We start from the raw sequence: 25,888 nt of genomic DNA, 5'->3' as shown, positions 1-25,888 counted from the left end.
GAGGTGAGACTGTACTCAATAAAGGCAAACACCGTCACTTCTGGGCTAGCTGTCTGTACAGGTTGAGAGTCATAAGCATAACTTCAGGATCTCCACTTCGTATGTCAAGAGCTTGCAGGAAACAGTCCAACGCCTCCTGCAGTTTCCCATCACCCTGAAGTTTCTTCCCGCTGTCCACCAAGGCGCTGTAGTCGCCGGCGGCAGGGGAGGAACTCTGACCAGCCTCTCTCTCGGAGGCGCTGTCCTGGGTGAAGTAGTCGATCTGCTCCCCCGTCTGCAGCTCGGCATCGCCAGTGGACTCCTCCTGAGAGGACTCAGTCTCGTCTGCATCCGACCGCCCAGAGGGCGCGCTGCTGAGGTGGAAGGACGCTGCAGTTGTACCAAGTGTTTCTCCAGCAGGTTCTTCTTCAGGCTCAGCAGATTCCCCGCTACACTCTTCAGCTTCTTCTTCCACAAAGTCGTCTTGCTCCTCATCGCCATCATCACTGTCCTCTTCATCAGTGGTTCCCATGATTTCTCCAATATCCTCAACCTCATCTACCAGCTTGTTGATTAGAGATCGCCTGGAAGCGGTAGATCTGTTACCGCTGTTAGTTAGCTGGGGAGAAAAGATGGCTTTTGCGATACTCCTGTCACTCTTGGGAGTGGATGCAGTCACTCCTTCCAGAAGTTGGTGCACGGGGCTGTTCGAGGGAGAGGGCCTTTTTTCAGACTGGTTTTCCTCCGAGATCACAATGGAACAGTCTTCATCCTCGCTGTCTGAAACAATTCTTCTCCAGCACTTCCTTCTACCAAAAGCAAAGGCACCACTGCTTTCCTCTGATGCTTCACTCCCTTGTGGGGAGTTACTTGGCTCTTCTTCAGCTGCGTGAAAGGCTTTTCCGCAGTTACCATCCTCACTTAGCCATGTTTTTGTTGGAGATTTATAAAAACTTTCTGCTTTTAGTTGGAAGCCCTCCTTTTGTGGGCATTCCAGTGATCTTTCCCTATTTGAGGCATCTTGCCACTCATCTTCAGACTCTTCCAAGACCAGATTGAAGTCAGCTTGGTCCTGGAGAGAAGGCACGGACATGTCCTCCAAGCTGGCTTCCAGCACGTGAGACTTCTGGAGCCCAGCATGGTTTTCTGGCGTAACACTTGATAAACTCGGCAGCGCGGCAGCCAAAGCGAGCTCAGGAACGTCGTTCTTGTCTGTCCCCAGGGCAGCATCTGGGTCAAGTACCTCATCTGACATCTCTGCATCCCTCAGCCTTTTGGGACTGTCAGCCATGCCAGACCCATTGGAGGAATGCTGATGATGCCCAGACAGGCTGTTCCCTACCTCGGCCAGGCGATCCGAATTTCCAGGGGAACACTGTGTCTGCTCGAGACTCTGACTCTCTTTGTCAAGGGGCTGAAGCCCAGGTGACGATGGCGTAGTGCTGGATTCGAGATTTTCCTGTATATTGCGTTGTTCCGCTGTCTTGCTGGTATTAAGCGCCTCTGTGTCCACGCTGGATGCATCTTGGGCCGGTTTCTCTTCATCCAGGTCCTCCACAGTCAGACTTTTCATTTTGGAGCTGACGTTAAGAACCTGGACCTCCTCATCTTCTGTAAGATCGATGACTTTGTCATCTTCACGTTTAGCCGCTACTGGTGGTGAAACGAAGCGGTTTATGTTGCTCAGCCCTGGAGACAACTTCTTCGGCTTGGAAGCCGGTTCTGGGGGTCTTTGCTGCATCTCGTCACAAGCGTTTCTGATCCCCTCCAACCTCTGGTCCCTAAGCTGAGACTCTAACTGAACTAGCTCATGGGCCTTCTGCACCCTCTGTTGAATGTACCGGTGGGCTTCTTCACTCTCAACCTGCTCCTCGTGGGCCATCTCCCTCGTAAATATCAAGTCGTGATCAGAAATGCCAAACATTTCCAGAGAGTGCAGGTAAGCGATGTGTTCGTCCAGCTGCAGGTCAGTCTCCCGTTGGGTGGCGTGCAAAGACTGCAGCTGGATCTGAGTTGCAGATGCTCGAGTATCTTCTAGTGTGAAAAGCTCCCTCAGCTCCTGTTTGGAGAAGTACCTGAACGGGTTCTTTTTGTCACCGGTGGTCTGTCTGATTAGCGAATCCTTAAATACTTGTCGCCTGTATATTTTCTCTTCCACCGTGCCGCAGGTAATCAGTCTATAAATGACTACGTTCTCTTTTTGCCCAATCCTGTAAGCTCTGTCTACGGCCTGGGCATCTGTGGCCGGATTCCAGCTGGGATCAAAGATCACCACTCGGCTGGCTGCCGTCAAGGTTATACCCACGCCACCCACTTGCGTGGTGAGCAGGAAGAGGCAGTAGTCCTTGTTACTCTGGAAGGCGTTAATGCGCTTCTCCCGCTCGGTCAGGTGGGTTACTGTGCCGTCGATGCGCATGATCTTGAAGTGTCTGCGAGACAGGACGTGCTCGATGATGTCCAGCATCTTCCTCGACTGCGAGAACACCAGCGTTCTGTGGCCCTCTTCCCGCAGTCTTTCTAGAAGCCCTACGAGGAACAGCATCTTCCCAGACTCCTGAATCAGTGTCTCATCAGAGAGACGGTCGATTTTATTAGCGCCTGAAAGCATCCCTGCTTCACTCCGCTCGTCCTGCTCGGGGTACTCCTGTTCTTCCAAGCCCAGCTGGTTACAGGCTCTTGCAGGCAGAAGCCTGGGGTGGTCACACAGCTTCTTCAGGACAGTCAACTCAGCCAAAGGCGATCGGGTTGTCATCAGCACTTCCTTGACGTGATCCAGAGAGAGAAAGTTCCTGTAGATTTCTTCCTGCACTGGTGCCAAGTACACCCACACCACAAAGTCATTTTTCCTAGTGAGGGATGGCATGACAGGAGCACGATTCTCACTTGGATCCTCAGGAACAGGAGCATCTGGTTCGTCAGCGCGATTGTTTTTGATATCTTCTTTGGTTCTTCTGAGGAAATAAGGCTTTATAATTGTCATTAGATTCTCAGAAATCTTTAGCCCCAGCGCCTTCTCGCCTAGGGTTGCATCCTTCTCCCTTGCCCTAGTAATGGGATTTTCATATTCCATTTTAAAAGTTTTGGCCGTTCCCAGGAGAGAGCCTTGGCACACGAAGTCAAACAGGGACCACATTTCCTGCAGGTTGTTCTGCACCGGGGTGCCCGTGAGGAGGAGGCGATGCTTCGCCGGGATCGCGTACACGCACTTGGTCGTTTTGTTCGACGGGCACTTGATTTTGTGTGCCTCGTCGAGAATGACGTAGTCCCAGACAAACTCCTGCTCGTGGCTGCTGGCGAGCTGCTTCCAGTTGTTGATCAGCATCTGGTAGCTCGTGATGACGATGCCGTTCTTCCTCTGGACCCTCTCCAGGTTCCTGGTGCGCTCCGTCTTGCTGGCACCGTGGAACTCCTTGACGCGCAGGCCGGGGGTCCAGCGAGCGAACTCCGCCAGCCAGCTGCTGACCAGGGTGGTGGGCATGATGAGCAGGACGTGCTGGACCAGCTCGGCGTCAAACATGCCCGAGAGGAAAGCGATGATCTGGATGGTCTTGCCCAGGCCCATGTCATCCGCCAGAATGCCGCCGGGCCGGCCGTCCCGGTGCAGGCCGTACAGGAAGGCGACACCCTCCCGCTGGTGCTGGAAGAGCTTCCCGTGCATCTCCCCGTAGAGCAGCAGGCCGCTGCCGCACACGTCCACGAAGCCTTCCTCCTCCTCCTCCTCCTCCTGCTGCTGCTCCTGCTGCATCGCCGCCAGCACCTCCTCCACCCGCCGCATGCGGCCCCACAGCTTCTCGCTGGGGCGGATGGCAGCTGCCAAACGGAACAGCCGCAGCGCCTCTTCCAGGTCCCCGTCCCCCGCCGCCGCCTTCGCGCTGTTCACCAGCCTGTGAGAATAACCGTGAGCACCGACCGCACCAGGCCAGGCCCGGCCCGGCCCGGCCGCCCATCCCCGGGGCCTCCGACACCCCAGCCCCCGCTCCGGCCCACCGACACCCCCCTCCCAGGCCAGGCCGGGCCGGGCCGGGCCGGGCCAGCTCAGCCCCAGCCCCCAGGCCCCCCGCTCCGCTCACCCCCGGTACCGCTGCTCCTCCTGCGCCCCCCGCTCCGCCGCCAGCCCCGGGGCCGCCATCGCTCCCGCGCTCCGGCTGCCGCCCGGCCCTTCAAACGCCGGCCCTGCCCTTCCCGTCCTGCCCTGCGCCTCATGCAAATCAGCGCGGCCCGCAGCCAATCAGCGCCGGCCAGGAGGGCGGGGCAGGACGCCCCAGCGCAACCCGGTTCATCCCCAGCTCCCTTGGAGCCACGCCCCCCCGTTTGGGAGGCGGGCGGCGCGGTCCGCCTGCCGGCAGGGGGCGCTGCGATGGGCCGCGCTGCCCTCCCTGCGCCGCGCCGGCGATCGGCGCGAAGTCGCCGGGAGACCGAGGCACCGCCATGGAGGCGCCCGCCGCGGCCTGGGGCCTCCTCGTATCCGCCGGGAGCTGCCCCGGGGGCCGGGGAGGGGCGGGAGGGCCGGTGGGGAGGGAGGAGAGGGCCGGTCGGCGGCGGTTTCCTTAGCTGCGGTGCAGAGCGTTGCCGGCGCGGAGGTGCGGGCCGGGCGGCGGGAGCCGTGCGTGCTGAGCCTGGGCCGGCGGGGCGGCCGCTACGGGTGAGTACCGGGCCGCGGCGGGGGGCTGGGGCGGCTCGCCCGGTAGCGGGACGGGAGGGCCCGGCCCCGCTCCGGTTGTCCGTCGGTCGGGCCGGTGGCGGCGGTGAGTCAGGCTGGCGCTGCCGCTGCGGGGCTCGGGCCGAGCCGGCGCCTTGTCCTGGCACGGCGCGTTCCCGTCTGCCGCCGCCGAGCCCCCGGGTGGCCAAGCCGGTACCGAGCTGGCCACGGCCGCCGTGGCTGTCTCGGGGAAGCTTTAAACGCCGCTTAGAGAGGGGCTGGGGGGGGGGGGCTGAGCGGGGGCCGGCGGCCGCGGCTTCCCCCGGCGTGCTCCGGGAGGCCGGGGTCCTGCCGAGAGCGGGGTGAGGAGCTCCTTCCCTCGCCGTGCCCCTGCTCCTCCGGGCTTCTCCGAGGAGCCGGCGCCGCTGCCGCCCGCGCTGAGCCCGCCCCGGAGAAGCGAGAGCCGGTCCTGCTGCCGCTGAGCTGCTTGGCCCCCTCTTCCCCCGGGCCCCCTCTTCCCCCGGGCCCCCTCTCTCCGGGCCCGCTGGTGCGGCGGTGGAAATCCAACCTTGCGTTTGGAGGTACATGCTGTAAAGGTGCCCCTCTGGGATCCCGCGTTGGCATTTGTCTCTGCGAGGAGGGAGCCATTTCTGCGCTCTTACGAGCCTTTTTTCTGTCTCCAGGATAGTTATCCATTCGCAGGAGAAAGAAAACTCTGATCCGGATTATATTCCCATCAACAGCCGCTTTAAGTGCGTGCAAGGTACGGACTCCCCTGGGGTGGGCTCTGCTGTGGTGGCCGGGATCCGCGGCTGTTTTATCAGCAAAACCCCAACACAGTGGCGTTTCTGGACCTCCCCCCTGAGCACCCGTGTAGGCTGAATGCTTCCCTGTGAAACTAAACCTGGCAGTTTGTGAACCCTGCTTCTTCATCGTCCCGGTGGGTCGTCTTTCCGTGCCAGCCTGCGGTCGTGAGGGTCTGGGCTGGTTCAGGCGCGTGGTGGGCTCAGTGCCAGGGCCAGCACAGTCGCCACTTGGCTGTGGTGGCTGGAATTTGGTGTCTGCTCCTGTGCCTGTCTGTCTGTCCTCTCCATGATGGCAGGAGTTGGGAGCTTTAGGCTGATTCCTGAGGTTTAGATCGAAACTCCTGTAAGGCCTGGCAAGCTGTCAGGTCCCCGTGGAACGGGAAGGAGCTTTAGGCCTCCTCTTGGAAGAACTGCAATAGCAGCGTGTGTCCCTGGGGCAAATGCTTTTGCAGGAGCGAAAGCACCTTTTCCTGGGTTAGCCCGTACCCCGCCATGCCGTTTGGTGTGGCTCTGCCCATCCTTTCTGCTGTCTGGAGAAGCTCTGAAGCTCATTGCCAGGTTGGGGTTTCCCAGAGTAGCTGCACTGACGTGGAACAAACCATCCAGGTGTGCGAGAACTCTGAATGATGGGAATCTCCTCTGTGACACTTGGATTACGGGAGGTGACTCTCCAGGCTGTCCAGATGTGACTGGAGCCATCGTTAATAGCACAGGTGTAAATCAAAGCTGTTGGCTCCTTTGTCAGGACTCTTGTGGCCAGTAGCAGGCAGCTTGCCCTTGAGTACTCCGCTGCTGCAGCATTCCCTGTGAACTCTCTTGGTCCTGTTCTTCTCTTTTCCAGAGGCGGAAGAGACGTTACTGATCGACATAGCTACAAACAGTAAGTTTTATAACCGCAGTCACGCAGCTGAAGCTCCCTCCAGGAGACGGGCTGCCTGCGGGGCGCTGCGGCGTGCTCGCTGTACCTGCCGCTGCATAACCTTCCCCCGTGCTTTGTGCTTGTCCCTCGATCGAGCGGGGATTGTGTTTCCTCTAACGCCGTGCTCTGGCTCTTTTAGAAATCGGTTGTCATGGCAGACGTGGTCTTAAATGCCCAGACTGGATTATTGGCAGTGGGTCAGACTGTAACTTCTGAAACCTTTTCCCAAGGCCCCACGTTGCCCTGGGCTGTCCTCATCTCCCTTCCCTTTCTTCGACCCATACTTGAGCCCAGGTTGCCGCCTGCCTTTTTCAGTGTTGACAACGCTCTGTCTTGTCACCGGTTCTGCCTTCCCTTTCCAGACATTTTTCTTGCTACTTTGAGAGCTCCTCTCTGCAAGACCACGGCAGGAGAAGTGTTCCTAAAGCCAGGACAGTGGGACTGGCGATACCCGGGGCGGGGGGGCTCTCGGAAGCCCAGGGAAACTAGCTTAGGGGCGGGTTTCCAGTGGAAACGATAGCTGGAAGTTGGCTTTTGTGGATGAGCTCAAAGGACACCTAGAAAGCCTGGTCGCTCTCGGGTCACAGTAGCTGTGAGCCCGCCTTGGCTGACCCCGTGAGTCTGTGTTTGTGCCCGAAGCAGGCTGTAAGGTCCGAATACAAGGTGACGAGACGGTGGAGCGGCTCTTCGAAATCCCTGACGAGGAGCGCTGCTTAGGGTTCCTCTCCGAGGTGCAGAGCATACAGGAAGGTGAGCAGAGCTGTACCTGTGTCGGTGAAATCCACTGCCTGCCAGCAGTCTCTGACAGGGCTGACTTTTTTTCCAGCCCACCTGAAAGCTTCTCTTCCTGACCCTAAGGACCCGGCCGGCTGGCATCAGGTGGAGAAGAACCTCCCGGGTCTGTCGCAGGCCTCCTCCTCGGGTACTGAACCGCCTCTCACTTTGTGCGCTCTGTGGTCTGATCGGTGACGGGGCCCTCGGGGCCAGGGAGCCGTGTCTGACGCTGCACTCGGCGGCCCGGCCTCTGCCCGTTTCCTCACTTCACGTCGCCCTGCGCGAAATAAAGCATCTCGGTCCTTGGTTTCTGTTGCCCTGGACCGTTCATTCCTTCTCGAGTGCTGTCTGCTGCCCGGTGCCTTCGTTTGGGCATGCGAAGCTCCCGCTGGCCTTGGCTCCTGGTCAGCGCTCCTTTCTCCGAGCCGTCAGAGCTGATACGTTGCTGTTATCATTTGCTTTTTCGCTTTCTGTGGAGTTACGCTTTTTCCTTCCTGATCTGAGCGGTTTTAAATGGTTTCTCAGGGCATCATGCCTGTTTTCCTTCATCACAGGAGCTCTGGGGTTTGAGGATGACTTCAACACTCTAAGCCTTGAAGAGAAAAGAAACATGCGAAACCACCAAACGGGATCTCGCCGGGAACCCCCACCTCCTCCCGTGCCTCAAAATAGGCAGTAAGTAACTGTTCCCTTTTTTCTTTCTCTTCCTAGACAGCAGAGCCGGCGCTAATTCTGCTCTCGCTTCCTTCCTAGATTTCACCGGGAGAGAGAAGGTGCCTCGAGAGACCAGCCCAAAGTGACCAACACCATGCGCAAGATGTTTTTGCCCAGCACCCAGTCGGGACAGAGAGAAGGCCTCATCAAGCACGTGCTTGCCAAGCGGGAGAAGGCGTACGTCAACCTGCACAACTTCAGGTCAGAGCTGTGGCCGGGGCGCAGCCTGCGGGGAGGCAAAGCTGCTGGGTCTCCTCTGGGAGCTCGAGTCTGGTCCGGGTTTGAAACCGGGCCGCCGCGGGTGCCTGGCCAGCGTCGGGGCTGAGCCAGGGTCGGTGCGGGCTGAAGGTCAACACGTGCCTGCGGGGCAGCTTCTCCTCTGGCGCCTTTTCCCCTGCTGTGTCTGATCTCGTGACCCTCGAGTAAGGCTGAGGCAGCTGGGCAGGAGGAGGGTGAGGGCGGCGTCCCGCCGCACCGTGCTCGTGTTGCCCCGCACGACGTGGTGTCAAAAGAGCCACACGTTCGCTGGCCCCCCCGAAACGTCTTTAGTTCTGTAGCCTGTTGCCAGATCCCCGGGGTGGGCGTCGCTGAGGGCGAGCCAAGCCTGGGAGGGTTTTTGGTCGCCCTGCAGCTGGCGTGGCCGGCTCACAGGACGCGTCTGCTCCCGGCCCGAACGCTGGAGGGACGGGGCTGGTGTGGCCGTTACTGTGTTCTCCAACAGTTCGGTGGCTTTTGCGTTGCAGGTTTTTTGTGGGAACGTGGAACGTGAACGGGCAGTCTCCAGACAGCAGCTTGGAGCCCTGGCTGGTGTGCGACCCCGAGCCTCCGGACGTGTATTGCATCGGGTGAGTAGCGGTGGCCTCGTCTTCACTTGCTGCTCTCGCGTGCGTGCTGCTGGGCCGTGTTTGGGTTTAGTTCCTGTCATGCTCTCGGAGGTTCCACAAAGCTGAGCTGCCTCTCAGAAGAGCTGTCTGAGGGGAAGGAGCCGTTTGGATGAGGCAGAGTGCGGGGCTGAACGAGGCTGGCGTGACCTAACAAAATAGATTTCCCCTGGGGCATCCACAGAGCTCTCTGCTTGTCCTCCCCCTGCAGTAACGCTTCTCAGAGAGATGGTTGCTGGCACGTACTGCAGTAGGGTCTCAGAGGCCCTGTGGTGAAATTCTGCTGCTTTATTTAGCAAGTGGGGATAAGGAGCTTCTCTTCCCAGAAGAGCTGTGGCTGGAGGTTTCCCATGGGGCCTCCTGTAGCAAGAGGGGGTCTGTAGGAGAGGCGGGCTGTGCTAAGCTGGCTGGGTTTTTAGGTTCCAGGAGCTGGACCTCAGCACGGAGGCTTTTTTCTACTTTGATTCTGCAAAGGAGCAAGAATGGCTGGCTGCTGTGGAGAAGTCCCTGCACCCTCAGGCGAAGTATAAGAAAGTGAGTTCTGCTCCGTGTGGTGGGATCTTGTAGAGTTGGCATGACTGGAAGGAGGAGGGAAATGGGCTTCCCCTTTGCTCACCCGACCCGAGGAGCGGTGACTGGAGGAACCACGGGTGTGTACGTGGCATGGGGGTACCTGTGCACATGTCAAGGGCGCCAGATTAAATCTGGAGAGTGTTTCTGCCCCACAGCTGTAGGGGGATATTGTAGTTTGAAGTAGAAATTTATAAAGATGGGGATCAAAACAACTCTGTGAAGTACGAGGTAGGTCTCAGGGAAGTGCTCAACAGAATCACAGCAGCAGGTTCAAGTTCTTTATCTGCCTTACCATCTACCTCTGTGATATAGAAACAAGGCGTGTCGCGAGCTGGTAAAATGAATAGCTTTTCCGTGAAGGAATGGGATCATTTAGGAGGCAAAATCTTCCGGAGGCGGCTGCCTTGGGACAGAATCACTTCGGTTGTGGCAGCAGGACTTTATTCCGGCTGGTTTAGAGCAAGCCGTTGGTTTTTGTCTCTGCTATAGCAAACCTTCCTGCTGTAGGTACCAGCCCAAAATACATTCACCCGCTTCCCCTCCTCCTCAGCCCGTGGGCTCGCTGTCACGCCCCCGTCCTGCTTGCTTTGAGTCGAGCTCGGCACAGCAGGGAAGGGGAGCACCTTGCGGAACGAGAGGGAGCCAGGGGTCACAGCCTGGCTGCGGAGGGGCTCGCGGCCCGTCCCTTTGCTTTACTTGAGTTTTAGGCAAATTTCTGCCACCCTGGTGAGAGGGAGGGCAGAGGATATGGCTGCAGGCAGGGGAAGTGGCTGCAGCCCTAGATAAGACTTGAGGTCGCATGCGAATTCCCCTCCTGCCGAGTCCGAGGGCTCTTCCAGCTCAATTCTCTGATTTCAGCGTCTTCCCTCCCTACGTAGACTTAACCCCAACCCACCTTAGTGCTTTTCTGCCTCTAAAGGGGGCGTGTTGACGGCGCTCGAGCAGGTCAGGCCTTGTCACTGGCCTTCCCAGTTGTGACCCCGCTGTTCTGGAGGCGCAGGAGGTCACGGGCTGGGAAGCGCGTGGGCTTAGTCCACGGGAGAACGGCAGCAGCCCCGAGATCCCCGCTGGGGCAGTGCGCGGGCGCGCCGTGTGAACACCTCTGGGTTGAGCTTTGCAGCAGAGGAGAGCCTCTTGGCTCCAGAAGGAGCCTCCCTGCGTCAGGGAGCAAGCGTTTTCTGCGAAGCTGGGAGGGGGCTGCCTTTGCTACCCCGGGGGTCGGGTTTGCCGCGGGAAGTGGGAACGCTTCTGTCCGTTCCCCTCTAGCGTGGTCACGGCTCCGCTGCCGTTGAGAGCGAGCGAAGGCGAGCCCCAGCTCGACCCGCAGCCCTCGGCCAGCAGCTCTCTGCGACGTGCCCAGCCAGAGCGCCCGGTGTCTTCCTCTGGTGGTTTGGCTGATACGGGCACAACGTGGTGTAAGAGGCTGAGCCTTCCCAGACCGAGCTGCTACGTGTTCGTTCGGTTTCTGGTCGTGTCGCAAGACAGCCCTGTTTGTAGGGAGGCACCGGGGAGGGGAACGCGGTGAGCTCAGCACAGCCGGTGGCTGTTGGGGGGTACTGGGGTGTCCTCCAGAGCCGTGCTTTGGGACAGGAGGCCCTTTGGAGGGGGCTGCAAGCAGGGATCGAGTACAAAACGTGGTGAGGAACGGGGAGAGACAGAGAAGCAGAACATGGAGCGGGGCAGGCAAATCAGGACTGCATTTCCACTGCCTGTCCGGGAGCTCAGGATCCCTGTTATTTCGGCAGGTGCAAATGGTCCGTCTGGTTGGGATGATGTTGCTCATATTTGCGAAGAAGGATCAGCTGAGCAACATCAGAGAGATCATGACGGAGTCTGTGGGCACAGGAATCATGGGAAAGATGGTGAGTCACCGGGGCCCCTTTGTTGCTTCCCTGTATCCCCGCCGGAAACGGCACGGTCCGGTTTTGTTCCCCAGTCTGTGCCACCCCCGCCTCCTCCCTGGCGCCTCGCCTGCCGCCTTCTCTAACGGCACCGGTACCGGCTCTCCCCAGGGCAACAAGGGCGGCGTGGCGGTGAGGTTCGTGTTCCACAACACCACCTTCTGCGTTGTCAATTCCCACCTGGCTGCTCACGTGGAGGACTTCGAGCGGCGAAACCAGGACTACAAGGATATCTGTGCTCGGATGAGCTTCGTGACCCCTGATGACAGCCTACCTCAGCTCAACATCATGAAGCACGAGTAAGTGGGTTTTGCCGCTTTCCCGTTTGAAGTGCTGTTGGATCATCCGGAGCGGGTCAGGATCACAGCGCCAGGAGAGCTCCTGCGGGTGCCTCTTCTGGCTTGGCAGCGCAGCGACGGTGCCCAGGCCGCCGAGCCCCTGCCGTCCGGCTGCGGGTCACCTCCTTGTGCGACCCGTCCTCCAGTGGCCCCTGCCTTGCCCGTGGGGCGACGCCGCCATTCCAGCAGGCACCGTTGCAGCGGCTGAACGCTCCAGGGCTCGAGGAAACAGGGGGGGTTTGTGGTGGGAAACGGGAGTGTGGGTAGGGGAGGAGCAGGGATAGCCGGACGGGCAGGGGCTGTTCAGGCTTCTTTTGAGTCACAAGTGCTTACGATTGCTGTTGCAGCTTCTTTTTAAATTAATTGAATGATACGCAGGCAATATTGGATTATTTTTTAATTATTATTTTTAATGAGGCGATGGTGGTGCTGAATAATCAAAGTCAAACTCAAACACGTGTCCCACAAAACATATAAATTAAGGGTTTTTTTTAAGCGTGATACAAATGATTAGTACTTCTGTAGTTAATATTTAAACCATTTAAAAACTGAAAATAAAATGCAGAGGGGGTTAGTACAGAAAAAACTTCAAATGCTAGATTATCCTTGATAATCCGCTAATGGAAATTTTGAGGTTTGACTATAAACAGGAAGAGCTTTGATACTAGAGAGGGGTATAGATGTTAATCTTCAAATGAAACCTTTATGGAGTGAAGAGTGAATACCACAAGTGTCCGTTGGCGGCTGATAGCGAGAGGGCTGCAGGGAGCCCAGAGAGGGGCAGGGGAAGAGCAGGTGCTGGTGGGTGCGAGAGGACAGGGACAGTCTGGAGGCCGTAAATTCAGCAGGAGCCAAGCTCTGCTTTTGCCAGTTCTGCATCAGTCAGCCCTTGCTGGCGGGCGATGCGGCCGTGGCCCGATCTGGTTGAAAGGCGGGCGGTGGAGGAGGAGCCGGTAGATGCGCGGTACCACACGGGGTGCGAGCTCGCAGGGACGTGCGCGTCAGCCCGCCTGGCTGGTTGGGGAGCAGGCTCCGCTTGGCGAGCTCAGTCACTGCTGCTGTACACAGGAGGAGCCCGAGTCCTCAGTCCTGGGTGGGTTTTGTGTAGCTTGAGAGGTTCTGGAGCTTGGTGAGGCACACCGGTTTCACTTCCTCGGGGAGCTGGTGGGGTTCGCCGGCTTTTTTCAGTCCGAGGCAAGTATCTCCCATTCAACTCGCTTCAGTCCCAGGTGGGATTCCAAAGGAGATGGACTCAGTACTGAGGTACCTGCTGCCACTGGAAATTTCTGCCGTCAGACTTGATCTTTCACGTCTCCTTTTGTCTTCCGCGCGTCTCCGCCTTAACCAGCAGCAACCGGCCGTCCAGTCTCCCGCGCCCCTTCTCCCCTGTGTGCCCTGCGATACTAACGGCCGCCTCTTCTTTCCCGTGTTTGTTCTCAGTGTTGTCATCTGGCTGGGAGACTTGAACTACAGGCTTTGTCTGCCTGATGCCAGTGAAGTGAAAAGTCTCATCAGCAAGAATGAGCTTCAGAAATTGCTGACGTACGACCAGGTGAGTGAACTCCGCTTACACCTGCTGCGTACTTGCGAGCTCACCTTGGTTCGAGGTGTGCCTGTGCGCGGGAGGAGCTGGCAGTGAGTGTCTACAGACACAGGGGCTAGACCCGAGACAGGGCTCTGCGTGTCCTGGTGACACCAACCCCCTGAACAAAACCAGGCTGGGCCTTATACCGGCGTTCACCGGCTGACTCGGGCAGTTACCATAGAGGTGTCTCTGCAACTCCTGTTGGGAGAGCTCTCCCTTGTGCGCGAGCTGCAGGCCAGAACGTGGGGTGTGTAACAGCGACAGAAGCTGCTGTAGTCGGTGCCCTGGAGGTGTTGATTTGGAGACCAGCGCTTGCAGCCGAGGCGCTCTGCTCGGCCACTCTGACCCCCGTTCTGTGCTGTAGGCTTCCCCGCAGCGCGCGGAAAACCGGGGCAGCCCCGGGTGCGCCGTTGAACTGAAGGATTGTACTGGTGAAAGGTGAACGGGAGCGGTGTAGCATCATCTCCGACAGGGTTTAGCAGTAAACCTGGTCGATTCTGTGCTGTAGCTCACTGCTGCTGTGCAGAAAACAGCTGTAGCTTGGGTTTTTGTGAGGAAAACAGCTAAGAAATTTTTCAGAAGAGCAAATGAGGAAAGGAAAGTCGTGTCAGCGCACTCCTGGAGGCTTTTGCTGAATGATTGGCAGTGAAATGTTAACGATGGTGATGCTTAAGCCTGAAAACTAATGAAGGCGTTTAGCACAAGCAGAGAAATTAATATTTCCTTTAACTACGTTTTGTGCTGTCTGCGTGGTCTGTAAGCAGCGCTGGGCCAGTTTGTGCTCAGTCTGTTTAGAAAACATTCCACTGATGTGTTGGATTTTTACCTTTGATAAAGGTTTACGGTCCGAGGGGCAGTTTGGGGGGTGTCTGGTGAATCCCACGGCCGCAGGCTGCAATTGCTCTGCCTGTAGATCTCTCTCTGATGCTGCTGCGTGGGTGTTTGGGGTGGTTTGTTGGGTTTGGGTTTGATTTATTTATTTTAAGCATTCTTTTTTTGCTTTAGCTGAATATTCAGCGCACTCAGAAGAAAGCGTTTGCAGATTTCACCGAGGGAGAGATTAAATTCATCCCCACGTACAAATATGACTCTAAAACAGATCGCTGGGACTCCAGGTAAATCGGCTGCCGATGGACTGGTTACCCACGACATAACGAGGATATTCTCACAAAACTGGATTTCCTGCTTCCTAGAGCTGGCAGTACCCCTCAGTGTCATGGTGGCGGCTGGAGTGCACAGAGGAGTTTGTGCTCCTCCGTTTCCCCTGCTCTCTGAAATAAGCAGACCAGGCTCGAGCCTTTAACCTGGGTTGCTGCTCATTCCGGTAGATGAAGGCGGGTAAAGGCTGAGCTCACAGGTAGCCCTGCGCTGGAGGGGTTTTTCTGCTACCAGGGACAGACAAACAGAACAAAAGGAGTTGAGGAGATAAGGAAGCGCCTCTCTGAGTCATCCCGTCCCCTGACTTGCAGGGCTGGCTGCGCTGCGATAGCAGCAGTGGTTCCTGCTTGCTGCTCTCGGCTTGGTGCCTCCCCCAGACGTTCATGCAGCTGCTGCAGAAGCTTGCTCTAGATGGAGAAACTCCCAAGAAGGAGTTTCAAGCCATGTAGCGATGGGATTTTACTCTGCCTGTGTTTATGAATCAGCACGGTAGTTAATCTGGAGAAGGATAACCCGGAATCCAGACTTCATAACAGAACAGTCATAGCTGAGTAGACTGACGTGGTGGGAACGGTGAGCGATGGATCGGATTGTAGCGGGCAGCAAAAGAAACTATTGCAGCTCGGGTCACAGTACACGTGGCTTCAGGCCGTGGAAGCAGTCTTGTTTGGGGTTGTTTTGTTTTCGGATGCTGGAAAGGACGGTCATTTTAGCTACTGTGTTGTAGGGAAAGGGGAAGAGAGCAGAAGAAATGTCAGAGTGCTCAAGTTGGGGGAAGCGATAGGAGTTTCTCATCACTGCTGATGCACTCGCTGATGATGGGGGTGGCAGGAGCTGCCTGGCTGGGAAGAGGAACAGCTTGGGTGGTTTGTTCGGATCGTTGGATTCCCTGGTAACCTGTTTTTCTTTGTAGTGGAAAGTGTCGTGTGCCAGCGTGGTGTGACCGAATCCTTTGGAGAGGAGGGAACATACATCAGCTCCGGTACTGCAGCCACATGGACCTGAAGACTAGTGACCACAAGCCGGTCAGCGCGCTGTTCCGCATCGGGGTAAGGATTTTTCCCATGCCAGGGTGGGATCCCGGTGTCGTCCTGCGTTCCTGCCCGCGGGGGTGGCCATAGACAGTCCGGGCAGCTCGGCTCACGCTGCTGCGAGAGGACAGAGTGAATAAAGACGAGGTGTGAGCACTGCGTAGGCGTGCTGCTGCTGGGCAGCCGTGCCAGCCTCTGCTCGGCCGGCAGCTCGGCCCCCGGGGGCTCCGTGCGCGGCGCAGCCGTGCTACGCCGCGGCCGTGCCGGTGGTCGCTGGGGATCACCCGAGCAGGTGTGGTGGTGCCGCGGCCTGCTGTGATGGGGCGGCTCGGCTGCTGGGTGCAACCCGGGGTGTCTGGTACTCGGCTGGGTGAGCTGCTGCTCTCCCTCCTCCGCGAAGAGGCGCAGCAGGAGCCTGGGAAGAGCTGTGCCTGCGGTCGCGGCCTTGCCGCTGGTGCGTTAGGAGAGCGTGTCGCTGGCTCCCATCTGAATTTCTTTGGTGCGAGGGGCTGGCAGCAGATTTGGGATTCCTGGCTGACCGATGGGAGAGGGTCCACGTCCGTTTTTGCTACCTCCTGCTCCCTAGGTAGCTCAGGCCTCCTTAAAGGAGAGCCTTCCTCTTGAGAATCAGGAGCGATGCTGCAGGATGCCGGTGCTGTCCCACAGAGATCGTGCCCAGTAACCTCCCAGTGGTGCCATCAGTGGCCAGAAAGACCCTGGTAACGTCTGTAGGGATACCATGTGCGTGAAGTCGCATGTGCAGCCGGGAGGCGCACCCATGCGTGCAAATTCTCTGAGCTTTCAGCTCCACGTAGCAAGTGCTTAGAGAAACACTTCCCTTCTGCCGTTTACCCACAATCAGAAGAGCTCCTGTGAATCTGGTCAGGAGCTTTGCTGAGTGTTTTCCGATACTCCACAGGTGAAGGTTGTGGATGAGCAGAAGTATCGGAAGTTGTTTGAAGACATCGTTCGTATCATGGACAGGATGGAGAATGACTTTCTTCCTTCGCTGGAGCTAAGCAGGAGAGAAGTGAGGATGCAACCTGGGTCACTGTCCACTCCCCGAACACAGCAGCCTTAGAAGGACTAGAGCTACTTGGAGTCAGTAAAGTGGATTATAGGAAATGGAACCTTATCCGTTATTTGATGATCAGGAATTGGCTGAGAAGGGATCTCTTGTCTTGGCTTCTTGGCGGGTCTCCTGTTAGGGCTTCTGTGTGGTGTGGGCACTTCTCAGCCGTGGGTTGCCACTGCAGAGCCTGGGTGCCGAGCTGTGTGTCCCGTCTCATGGCCACTGACGTGCTTTGTGTTTTCTCCTTGCTCTGCAGTTCGAGTTTGAGAACGTGAAGTTCCGTCAGCTGCAGAAGCAGAAGTTCCAGATCACCAATAACGGGCAGGTCACCTGTCACTTCTCCTTCATCCCAAAGCTCAACGACAGCCACTACTGTAAGCCGTGGCTTCGGGCCGAGCCGTGTGAAGGTTACCTGGAGCCAGGTGGGTTTTGCCGCGGTTTCTACAGCGTGTGCTGGTGTCGGCTGCCACCCCGTCTCCGTTCGGTCCTTCCCGTCTTTCCTGTGTCTCGCCTTGCTTGCCGTCGTCCTTGTCTGTTTGGCTTCTCGGGTTTATGGCCTTTGTCCCTCCCGCTGTACGTTTGTCCTTGTCATCCCTTTTGGAGAGTGTCTGTGCGTTCTTGAGAGCTCCTGTCTGTTGCAGATGAGAGCACAGACATCTCGCTGGATGTGTACGTCAGTAAGGACTCGGTGACCCTTCTGAACTCTGGCGAGGACAAAATTGAGGATATTCTTGTCCTCCACTTGGACCGAGGGAAGGACTATTTCCTCACCATCAGCGGGACCTACCTGCCCAGCTGCTTTGGCACCTCCCTGGAGGCCTTATGCCGAATGAGGCGGCCGATCCGAGAAGTTCCCGTCACCAAACTCATTGACCTGGTGAGTAGCAGCGTCCTGGAGCGGCGCTCGTAACGGGGGCAGAGAGCATGTCCCCTTCTGCTGGCTCCTGAAAGCAGGAGCGATGCCTCCAGCTCGGGTCGGCTGTGCCGGCTCTGAGCTGACTTTTTCCAGGGCTTGAAGTGCGCTTTTGTTGTTGGCCTCCCCCACAACCAACGGCTTTGGACAGCCTGTGCTTCATCCCCAGTTTCCAAGTAGCTTCTGACTCTTGCTTGGTGGGACAAAAAGGCGATCCCAGTGCCCTGTGGTTTGTGTTGCTGCCGTGCTGGTGGGCTCAGCTGGGCGGCACTGGTGTGCTGGAGGGGCAGGGCTGCTGCGCTCTCCCCCGAGGTGCCCAGGCTGCTTCTGCAGTGACGAGGGCTCCGGGGCCCGTTCCCTTCTGGACGCTCGTGGCATCGGCGCTGCTCAGGGGAGGAGCGAGCAGACGCAGGACCGAAGCGGGGACTGGGGTGCCCTTAGGGGTACTGATGAGCAGGGCTCGGCGAGCGGCCAGGCTCGCAGCCTCTCTGGCCGGTTCCTCTCTCCTGCAGCGGACAGAGCTGTTCCCCTCCCCAGCCGGCGCCGGCCCCGAGCACCGGTGTTCCTCCTTCTGAAGCCACTCGGGTGCGCGAGGGGTGCGGTTGTGTCCTGGTCACCTTTTGTCATCTCCTGGCCGTTTCTGAGATTAAGCCCCGTTTGGGGGATCTTAATTCTTGTTGTCAGCCTGCCTTCACCCCTCTCTTCTGGCGGCCTTTCCTGGCCTTGCTTCAGTGAGGTTCAGCAGTTCCTGACTTTCAGACTATTTACCCATTCTCGTTCAGCCAGTTCTCTTAGTCTCCCTGACATGTCAGACCTTTCCTCTCTTCTCTCTTGCGCTGTCACCCTTACGTCATTTTTTGTGTCCAGTATGCTGCTGCTTTTTCACATCTGTAGATCTGACAGCTTCCGCTCCCCTCTGCTTGCGCTGCTTTCTCTTCCCTTTGGCCGTTGCAGCCTCTTGCTGCCTTTCCCAGTCCCCACCTTCCATTGCAGGTCTCTGCTTTTCTCACAGGCCCAACGCACAGAAAGGCCGTTTTTATACCAGAGGTTTGATTTTTGTAGTCACAGGATCAGGCTAAGCAGAGTCCAGATGGCAAGATACGGTGTTTGCCTCCTCGATCCACGCAGCTAATCCAGGCCTCAAGCTGCTCCTACTTTCCAGGGTCTGACTGAAAGTCAGTGTTGTTCTAGAAATGTGTTGATCTGGAGTGTTTCATCAGTCTTGAGGGCTTTTCCACCTGCTCTGTCCTGCTCGGTGCTCAGCACTGGCGTCTTGCTGGATACTGGAGCCGACTCTTAGCTTCTGCCCTCACGGGGACACACTATTACTTTTCTAAGGGTACTCTGAGGCTTCGTCTGCTTCCTTTACCTGTAGGCTTCCCTCTGTTGTTCAGTGAAACATCTGGAAGTGCAGGAAGCAAAACAATTGGAGAAGAGCAGCCTGTCCCAGCGTCTGCAGCGAAGAGCAGTCTCTGGCGTCAGGGGGTCAGTGACTGCGGTACTTCCATCGGAGCGTGTTAGGTGAACTCGAGGCATACGATGGTTGACGGCCCACAGCTTAGATTATCAAGCTGCCGTCGTGTTAGAGCTAGTTCAGGTCTTTTGGGTTCGATACCTGTGAGTTGAGAACCCCTTGGAGACAGGACGAGCCGAGCACTTTCCGCCAGGGAGAGCGGTGTGTGCGCTCCCCGCTCCGCAGCCCCGGAGCGGTTTGGTCCAGGGCTGTGTCTGCAGCCGATGTTGAGGCAGGCGGAGTGTGGGCGCGCTGGGAGCCGCTTCCCCTCCCGCGCTGCTGCAGCCTTAGCGCTTGCCCTCTGCTTTTTTCTCAGCCTGGCCAGACAGTCTCTGCTCTTCAGCAGAGGGAGGTCAGTAGGGCTCCGAGAGGCGGCTGTGTGGGGCAGGGAGGTGTAGGAGCTTGTTTGGAAGCGGCTCTCCCGGCTCGAGAAGCTGCTGACGCTTGAGCATCTCGCCTTTGGGATTTCAGCGTTAGTGTCCCGTCCTGGTTTTTCTTGGGATCCTGCTGGGGGCTTTAAAAAGCCTCTTGAAGAGTCTCTGTCGGGAGCAGGTTGGTCTCCGGGAGCTGATGGTGCCGAACCCTGCAGGAGGAGAGGGGAACAGCGGGGCGAGCAGGCAGGTAGGCGGCGGGAGGCTGCCGGGATGACTCACCCGGTTATGAAACGAGCCTCTCCCCTGGGCAGCGAGGCTCTCTGGCATCCCAAACCTGCGACGGCCGTCCCTCCCCCTGCGCCTTGGAAGGAGAACCTGCGCCAGCTCGTTCGGAGCGAGCTGCTCTCTGCAAGAGGCCGGTCTGTGGCGGCTGCGCTAACGCTCGGCGAGGGAAGCCGGCGCTGCCGAAGTCGCAGGGGAGCCCGAGCCGCTGCCCCCTCCCAGGCGCGCCCTGCGCCCCGGCGGGCCCAGCCGTGTCCCAGCTCAGCCCTTGAGCGCATTTCGGGTGCTCCCACCCTGGAAGGTCCACCTTGCCAGAGCTCAGCGTGGGCGACCTGCTTCTGCGTCCTCCTGCCGACGCCACCGCGGCAGTAGAGGGACGCTGCGCTTCGGGGTCACCTGAGGGGCTGGACGTGCAGCCTGGAGGGGCTTTGGCGAGCTCCTCCTTGCAGCCTGTTAATGCTATTAGGCTGAGACAGCCGAGCAGCCCGGGGTTTTGAGCACAAACACTCATTTCCCTGACTATACACAAAGCTGCTTAGGGGGCCTGTTAGCTCCACAGCTGCCACACGCTCGGAAATACAGATTTAGCCTAGTGAATGTTTTCTCTCTGGCCTGGTCACGAGGGAAGATGGCTGAAATAATACAGGGATATTTATTTCTGACCGGGAGGATTCAAGAAGGGCAGCGAGCTTCTTCCTGGCGGACACCTCTCCTCTGCCTGTGGCCTGACGGTTTGCTAGACAGTGACCAGCGCTGCTGCAAGGCGCCTTTGAGGAGTCTGTAGAAATCCTGACGAGGCTGTGCATCATGTGAGCAGGATTTTTGCTAATTGGCAGGCAAATCTCTCACCGCAGGTTTAACTTTGGCCGTGTCAGCAAAACGTGTGAAGGACCTGGCATTCAGCGGGTTCTTGTAACGCAAATTAGGTTTCTGCTTAATCTGAGAGTGCGTGCTCTCTCTTAACAATACTTTTTCCTCTTCTTTCTTTCCCACTGCTCTCAGGGAGAAGACAGCTTCTTAGAGAAGGTAACACACGCTGGGGAAGCCTGCTTCTCAGTGACTTGTTTGTAAAGAATGAGCTTTCCCCTTGCTTTCTGCGGAGGAGGGAAGGGGAGGTGGGTGCAGAGGGAGCGCTCGTTCCAGCAAAGCCCCTTAGCGGAGCTGCGGGCTAGATGGGAACGCGTAGGAGCACAAAGTGACCCCGTAGCCAAGATGGGACCAGCCCAACTGAGCTGCTTCAAGCTCACCAAATTTGCTTTGTGGGGAAAAAAAAAAAACAAACCTGGCTCTCCCGATCCTGGCAGCCGTCATAGATATTTCCAGAAAAGATTGACAACCTGGGACATCCCTGAATTAGCTCTGACCATGCACGTAAGGTGGGGTTCGCCACAGCACCCTCTCCAGACACGTGGGGAGGGAGCTGCATTAGAAAACTGAAGTCTTTTGCTCTTTCTGTCTCGTCGTGTCTCCTTATGGAGGCCGAGGGAGGGCCTCGCGGGGGAGACGGGTGTTTCTCCGCTCCCTCGAGCAGCAGAGCTCAGCCGCCGGCTCTGGCGGCCGCCGATGCCCGAGCAGGATCGCGGCTTTGCTCTGCCCTCGTGCTCCGCGGCCCAGCGGGTCAGAGCTGCCGCTCGAAGAGCGGGTGGGAGATGCCGGGGGCGTGGGGCAGTCGCTCCCGCTCGCCCTGCGCCGCCTCAGACCTTCGGTAACTTGTCGGGGCTGGCTCTGGGCCGGGTGGCTTGTCCCTCTCCAGACTGTCAGTGCAGGGACAGGGCACGACAGGAGAGGGAATGGGTGTCCCCTCCCCGAGAGGGGTTTGAACTCGGGTGTTGCACCAGGACCCCTTCCTAGCAGAGGGGGAGTTTGGTGCCTGCCTTCTGGGAACATCCCTCTGCAGAGCATCTTCCTTCCCGAGGAGAGGACACGGATCCGCCTTCCCTTCCCCGCACGCGGCAGGAGAGGGCGCTCGGGGCCAGGCAATGCGCGAGGAAGAGCGAAGGCCCAGCGCCGCCTCCTCCTCCTCTGCTCCGAGCCTCCTCCTCCTCTGCCCCCAGCAGCTCCGAGCCGCCTCCTCCTCCTCCTCCTCTTCCTCTTCCCCAAGCAGCTCCGAGCCTCCTCCTCCTCCTGTGCCCCCAGCAGCTCCGAGCCTTCTCCTCCTCCTCCTGTGCCCCCAGCAGCTCCGAGCCTTCTCCTCCTCCTCCTGTGCCCCAAGCAGCTCCGAGCCTTCTCCTCCTCCTCCTGTGCCCCCAGCAGCTCCGAGCCTTCTCCTCCTCCTCCTCTGTCCCGAGCAGCTCCAAGCCTTCTCCTCTTCCTCCTCCTCCTCTTCCCGAGCAGCTCCAAGCCTTCTCCTCTTCCTCCTCCTCCTCTTCCCGAGCAGCTCCAAGCCTTCTCCTCTTCCTCCTCCTCCTCTTCCCCGAGCAGCTCCAAGCCTTCTCCTCCTCCTCCTCTGCCCCGAGCAGCCGGGGGCTCCTGCCGTGGGCGTCCCCGCAGCTCTCCAGGTCACGCCAGGGCCGCAGTGCCCCGGTGCGGGGCCGCGCTGTTGAAGAGCTCTCGGGAGGGTCGGCAGCTCTCGCCTTCTCCCTGCCGGAGGGACGCCGTGCCGCGCTCGCCCAACGCGCTGCTCCCGAACCTTCCCTGGGCGCTGGGGCGAGCGAGGCGGGCCCTGACCTGGCCGGGTGAAACCGAGTGGGCGCAGGGCGAAGCCAAGCCGTACCGGGCTGTGTGGCCAGCGTGGCTGTTGCCTGGGCCAACCTGAGGTGCCGCTGGGTGCCCCGGGGGGAGCCGAACCCAGCCCCGGCTGGCTGTGGGTGCTGCAGGGGGACGGCGATGGCACTTGTCACGTAAGGTGACAGCTGAAACGAAGCGCTCTGCGTGTGGTGGCGGTGCTCCGCTGTGCTGGTGTCGCTGGGTTGTGGTCCTGCGTGTGCCGGTCTCTTCTGGGCGCTTTGCTGGATGTGCTTCAGGGGAGCTCTGCATGGCTTCCTCCTTGGGAGCACACGGGGACAGGAGCGATTGTAAAGTGAGGGTAAAACCAAGCAAAAAAACAGATCCCAGTAAAGAGTGGTGTGATGGAGATTCCCGAGCAGTTGGGCTTGTCAGCTGCTTTCCATGAGTAAGTGGGAAAATGTGACAGTGGTGTTGGGGTCGTCTGTGCTCAGCAGGGACCTCTCCTTCAAAAAACGGGGAGAAACCTGGGGGACCCGGGCTGCTGTAGAGCCCCGCGGGCAGACGTGGCCGGAGCCCACCCCGTCGGGAAGGGCACGTCCCCGGCTGCGCCCAGAGGAGCCCAGCGGGCGAGCGGGGCGCGGGGGCTGGGGCTCCCCCGAATCGCGGGGGCGGCTGCGGCAGAAGGAGCCGTTGGGTTCCCGTCCTCGGAGCGTCGGCTGCCGGGCACGGGGTGGGAGCTGGGCTTTGGCCAGCGAGAGCCCCCTCCCCTGGGGGCTGGGGTGGGGGGGAGCCGCGCTGGGGCGCGGCTGGGGCTGCCTTCCGCAGCGGCGGGGGGGAGCGGGCGGGTGGTTCTGGGGGGCGGCGGGAGGGAGCGGAGCTGTCGGAGCGACTCAGGGCCAGAGGAGTCCTGGGTCCTGCTGCTTCCCCGCCCCGGGGTTTCTGTGCCGAGGGCCTGAGGTGTCCCTGAACCCTCGTGTGCTCTTTGCCGCCAGGAGAAATCCGTGCTGCAGATGGGCCCCCTGGACGGCGAGGGGGCGGGTGGGATGCCCCTGCAGGTGCCGAAGGAGATCTGGCTCTTGGTGGACCACTTGTTCAAGCATGCCTGCCACCAGGTGAGGGAGAGGGCCTCTGGAGAGCTTGGTGACCTGATTTGCCACCGGCACCTGGAGATCAGCTGCAGTTCGGTGTTTGTAGGGCAGGACTTTTCCTTGGGGCGCTGGCTGGGGGTGCCAGCTTTCACCCCGCTGTCGCTGTGTGCCTCAGCCTTGCTGAGGAAGGGGGGCTTTGTCCATCCCTGTGCTGTCTTTCGCAGGAGGACCTGTTCCAGACTCCAGGCATGCAGGAAGAGTTGGAGCAGATCATTGACTGCCTGGACACCAGTATCCCCGAGACAATCCGTATCCTTGCTGCCCCTGACTTCCCCAGGAGCCTGCTGGATCTCGGCTCTGCTGGGAGAGCTCCCTCTCAGGAGAGCTTGTCTGCAGCCTTTAGCCAGCAGGGTCCCCGCTGGGGGGTTGGCTCCCCTCTGTCCCCCTCTCTTGAAGCTGAACGTGTGCTGGCTAAAGCAGCCACGGGGCCAGAGCTCTGGGAGCTTCCGCAAGGCTGTGCCGAGCGCGAGAGCTGGTGAGGAGCGTGATCTGGAGAAGGGGCTCATGGAGCAGAGGGCTTCTGCTGGGCTGCAGGGTGGGCAAATGCAGCGCAGGGTGGATGAAACGGCATTTTCCATGGATGGGGGACAACGGAGGAGGAGGAGGAGGAGGAGGAGGGCTTTGGTGTCGGGGAGTGGTTAGGCAGGCAGAGAGCTTGCAGGGCCTGCGAGGAGGAAGCAGACTAAGCAACTGGGAAGGAGAGGCAGGGAGCAGACTGGGGAGGGAGGTGGTCCGTCTGCTCAGCGTGCCCCTTGATTCCCACCGGTGCAGCGGGCAGTAACCACTCTGTGGCCGAAGCACTCCTCATCTTCCTGGAGGCTCTGCCGGAGCCGGTGATCTGCTACGAGCTCTATCAGCGGTGCCTCGACTGGTCGCACAACAGCCGGCTGTGCCGACAGGTACGGTGCTGCCGCAGGCTCGGCGCGGCTCGCCGGATGCCCCGGTGAGCTCTGCCGGGGTCCTGGGGCTTGCCGGGTCCCGCTCCCCTGCGGTGGGCTGGCGGGGCGCGTGGGGAGCCGGCACTCGGAGGTTCTTTGCAGTGGGAGGCATGAGCTCTGCAGTGCTTTCCCGCCCCGAGGTCGGCCCTGCAGTGTCTCCCAGCAGTCCTGGTGGCTTCCAGAGAGACCCCAGATGTCTTGTGTCACCCTGAGCACGGGGGGAACAGCAGCCACGGGGGGTGAAAGAGCCTCCGCTGGGGTCGAGGGCTTAAGCGCCTGCTCAGCGCTGCAGTCCCTGCGCTTCCCTTGAGGACTGCGAGGGGCTCTTAAAAACAGCTGGTGGGGCACAAGCGAGGCCAAGCACGTCCTCGGGCAGAGGAGGGAGTTTTGGGGCTCGTTTTCAGTACGCTGGGAAACCTCTTGTCCTGGTCCTCACGCTGCTGCCGTGCAGCTGCGGGGCAAGAGCTGGGATCAGACTGGAAACGAGTGGGAAGCAGTCCCAGGGCAGTGGTGGGTTTTGCCTGGGGACGCAGTGACCCTCGAGGCAGGGTTGCCAGGAGCCAAAGCCCGTGAGCGCATCAGCACTGGGCTACAGCTGGTGGCTTGCTGGTTTCTTTCTGGGCCTGCGGCTCACGCCGGTGGTCACGCAGCCGCCTCCAGGCAGCGGCGGGGGGAAGGTGCCTGCCTGGAGGCCGCGGTGCCTCGGCGTGCCCGGGCTGCAGCGACGGGAGCTGGCAGAGAGCTTCCTCTCTGTGTGTTCTTGCAGGTGATCTTCCAGCTGCCTCGATGCCATCGCAGCGTGTTTCGGTACCTGATGTCGTTCCTCCGAGAGCTGCTCAGGTACTCGGAAGACAACAACGTCAGCGTCGCCATGATCGGTAAGTGCCCCGCTCCTGCCGCCCTCGCTGAGACGCAGCCCCCTCCCGGCGCCTCCCTTCTGGACCCGTCCCTAATTTCGCCTGCCTCTGCAGCCGCCTTGTTCTCCAGCCTCCTCCTGCGCCCCCCACCCAACCTGATGGCCAAGCAGACGCAGCAGGACCGCCAGCGCGCCATCAACTTCCTCTACAGCTTCCTCCTTGCCGGGGACGAGGAGTGACTCCTGCCCGTGTGCCAAAGCTGAGGCCCGTGCCCCGGGCCGTGCGCTGGGGCCGGGTCTCCGGCCGCTCCGGAAGGGTGAAAGGCTCTGAGCTCCTCCAAGGGCCATGTTTACAGTCGGAAGGGACGTGTTCCCCTCTTCTTCCCACCGCTGTACCCTACGCTGCAGAGGACCTGCGCGCTCATTGCACTGCCATCCGCGACAGGAGCCTCCTGCTTTCTCCCGGGGAGGATCCATTGATACCCAAGCGCTGCGCCAGCAGCCCCGTCGCCCCAGGGCAGCCTCACTGTTGCCCGAGTCACGCTTCTCTCTCTCCTTCTCACCCCCATCTCCCTGGAGCCATCGCAGGGAAGGGTGGAGACTGCGGGTGCGCTCGGAGGGCCGCGGCGAGGCGTGTGTGCGGACTGTACTGGTGAGAGCCCCCCGCTCCACCCCGGACTGGTGGGGGGCACCCTCTGCCACGCAGCAGACCCGGCCAGCGCTGGTGCCTCGTGGCTGCGCTGTGGAAGCTGGACCCCAGCTGCCCCGGGAAGGTCACCTGGACCTTCGGCCTCTTCCCTTCGGCGAGGTGTTACCCTCTCCCCTCC

The 25,888-nt window shown here is 59.5% G+C and overlaps 2 protein-coding genes across 3 annotated transcripts; one reads left to right on the top strand and one right to left on the bottom strand.

Annotated features, from left to right (window-relative positions):
• Positions 1-4,108, bottom strand: ERCC6L (ERCC excision repair 6 like, spindle assembly checkpoint helicase). The gene is made up of 2 exons (XM_086470330.1): positions 4,050-4,108; positions 1-3,863 (listed from the first exon to the last, which is right to left on the bottom strand). The coding sequence occupies exons 1-2, from the start codon at positions 4,106-4,108 to the stop codon at positions 35-37; spliced, it is 3,888 nt and encodes a 1,295-aa protein (XP_086326456.1). The 3' UTR covers positions 1-34.
• A 299-nt stretch (positions 4,109-4,407) lies between these two features.
• On the top strand, positions 4,408-25,721 carry OCRL (OCRL inositol polyphosphate-5-phosphatase). 2 transcript variants are annotated; one of them, XM_086470497.1, is made up of 24 exons: positions 4,408-4,440; positions 4,542-4,621; positions 5,302-5,381; positions 6,266-6,304; positions 6,983-7,093; positions 7,170-7,250; positions 7,669-7,792; positions 7,871-8,032; positions 8,575-8,676; positions 9,132-9,246; positions 11,031-11,147; positions 11,298-11,485; positions 12,965-13,076; positions 14,115-14,224; positions 15,181-15,316; positions 16,218-16,328; positions 16,627-16,792; positions 17,012-17,247; positions 20,455-20,478; positions 23,112-23,231; positions 23,432-23,516; positions 24,039-24,166; positions 24,972-25,083; positions 25,177-25,721. In XM_086470497.1, exons 1-24 carry the CDS (start codon positions 4,408-4,410, stop codon positions 25,299-25,301), a joined length of 2,697 nt encoding a protein of 898 aa, XP_086326623.1. In that variant the 3' UTR covers positions 25,302-25,721. The 2 variants fall into 2 exon arrangements, with proteins under 2 accessions (XP_086326623.1, XP_086326622.1); XM_086470496.1 differs by having other exon boundaries at positions 7,170-7,265; positions 7,672-7,792.
• The last annotated feature ends 167 nt before the right edge of the window (positions 25,722-25,888 follow it).

Source organism: Leptosomus discolor, chromosome 9 (assembly GCF_034619465.1).
Source record: "Leptosomus discolor isolate bLepDis1 chromosome 9, bLepDis1.hap2, whole genome shotgun sequence".
In the NCBI taxonomy this organism is placed as follows: Eukaryota; Metazoa; Chordata; class Aves; order Leptosomiformes; family Leptosomidae; genus Leptosomus; species Leptosomus discolor.
Note: the sequence above shows the minus strand (reverse complement) of the source record. Positions and strands in the feature narration are given on the sequence as shown.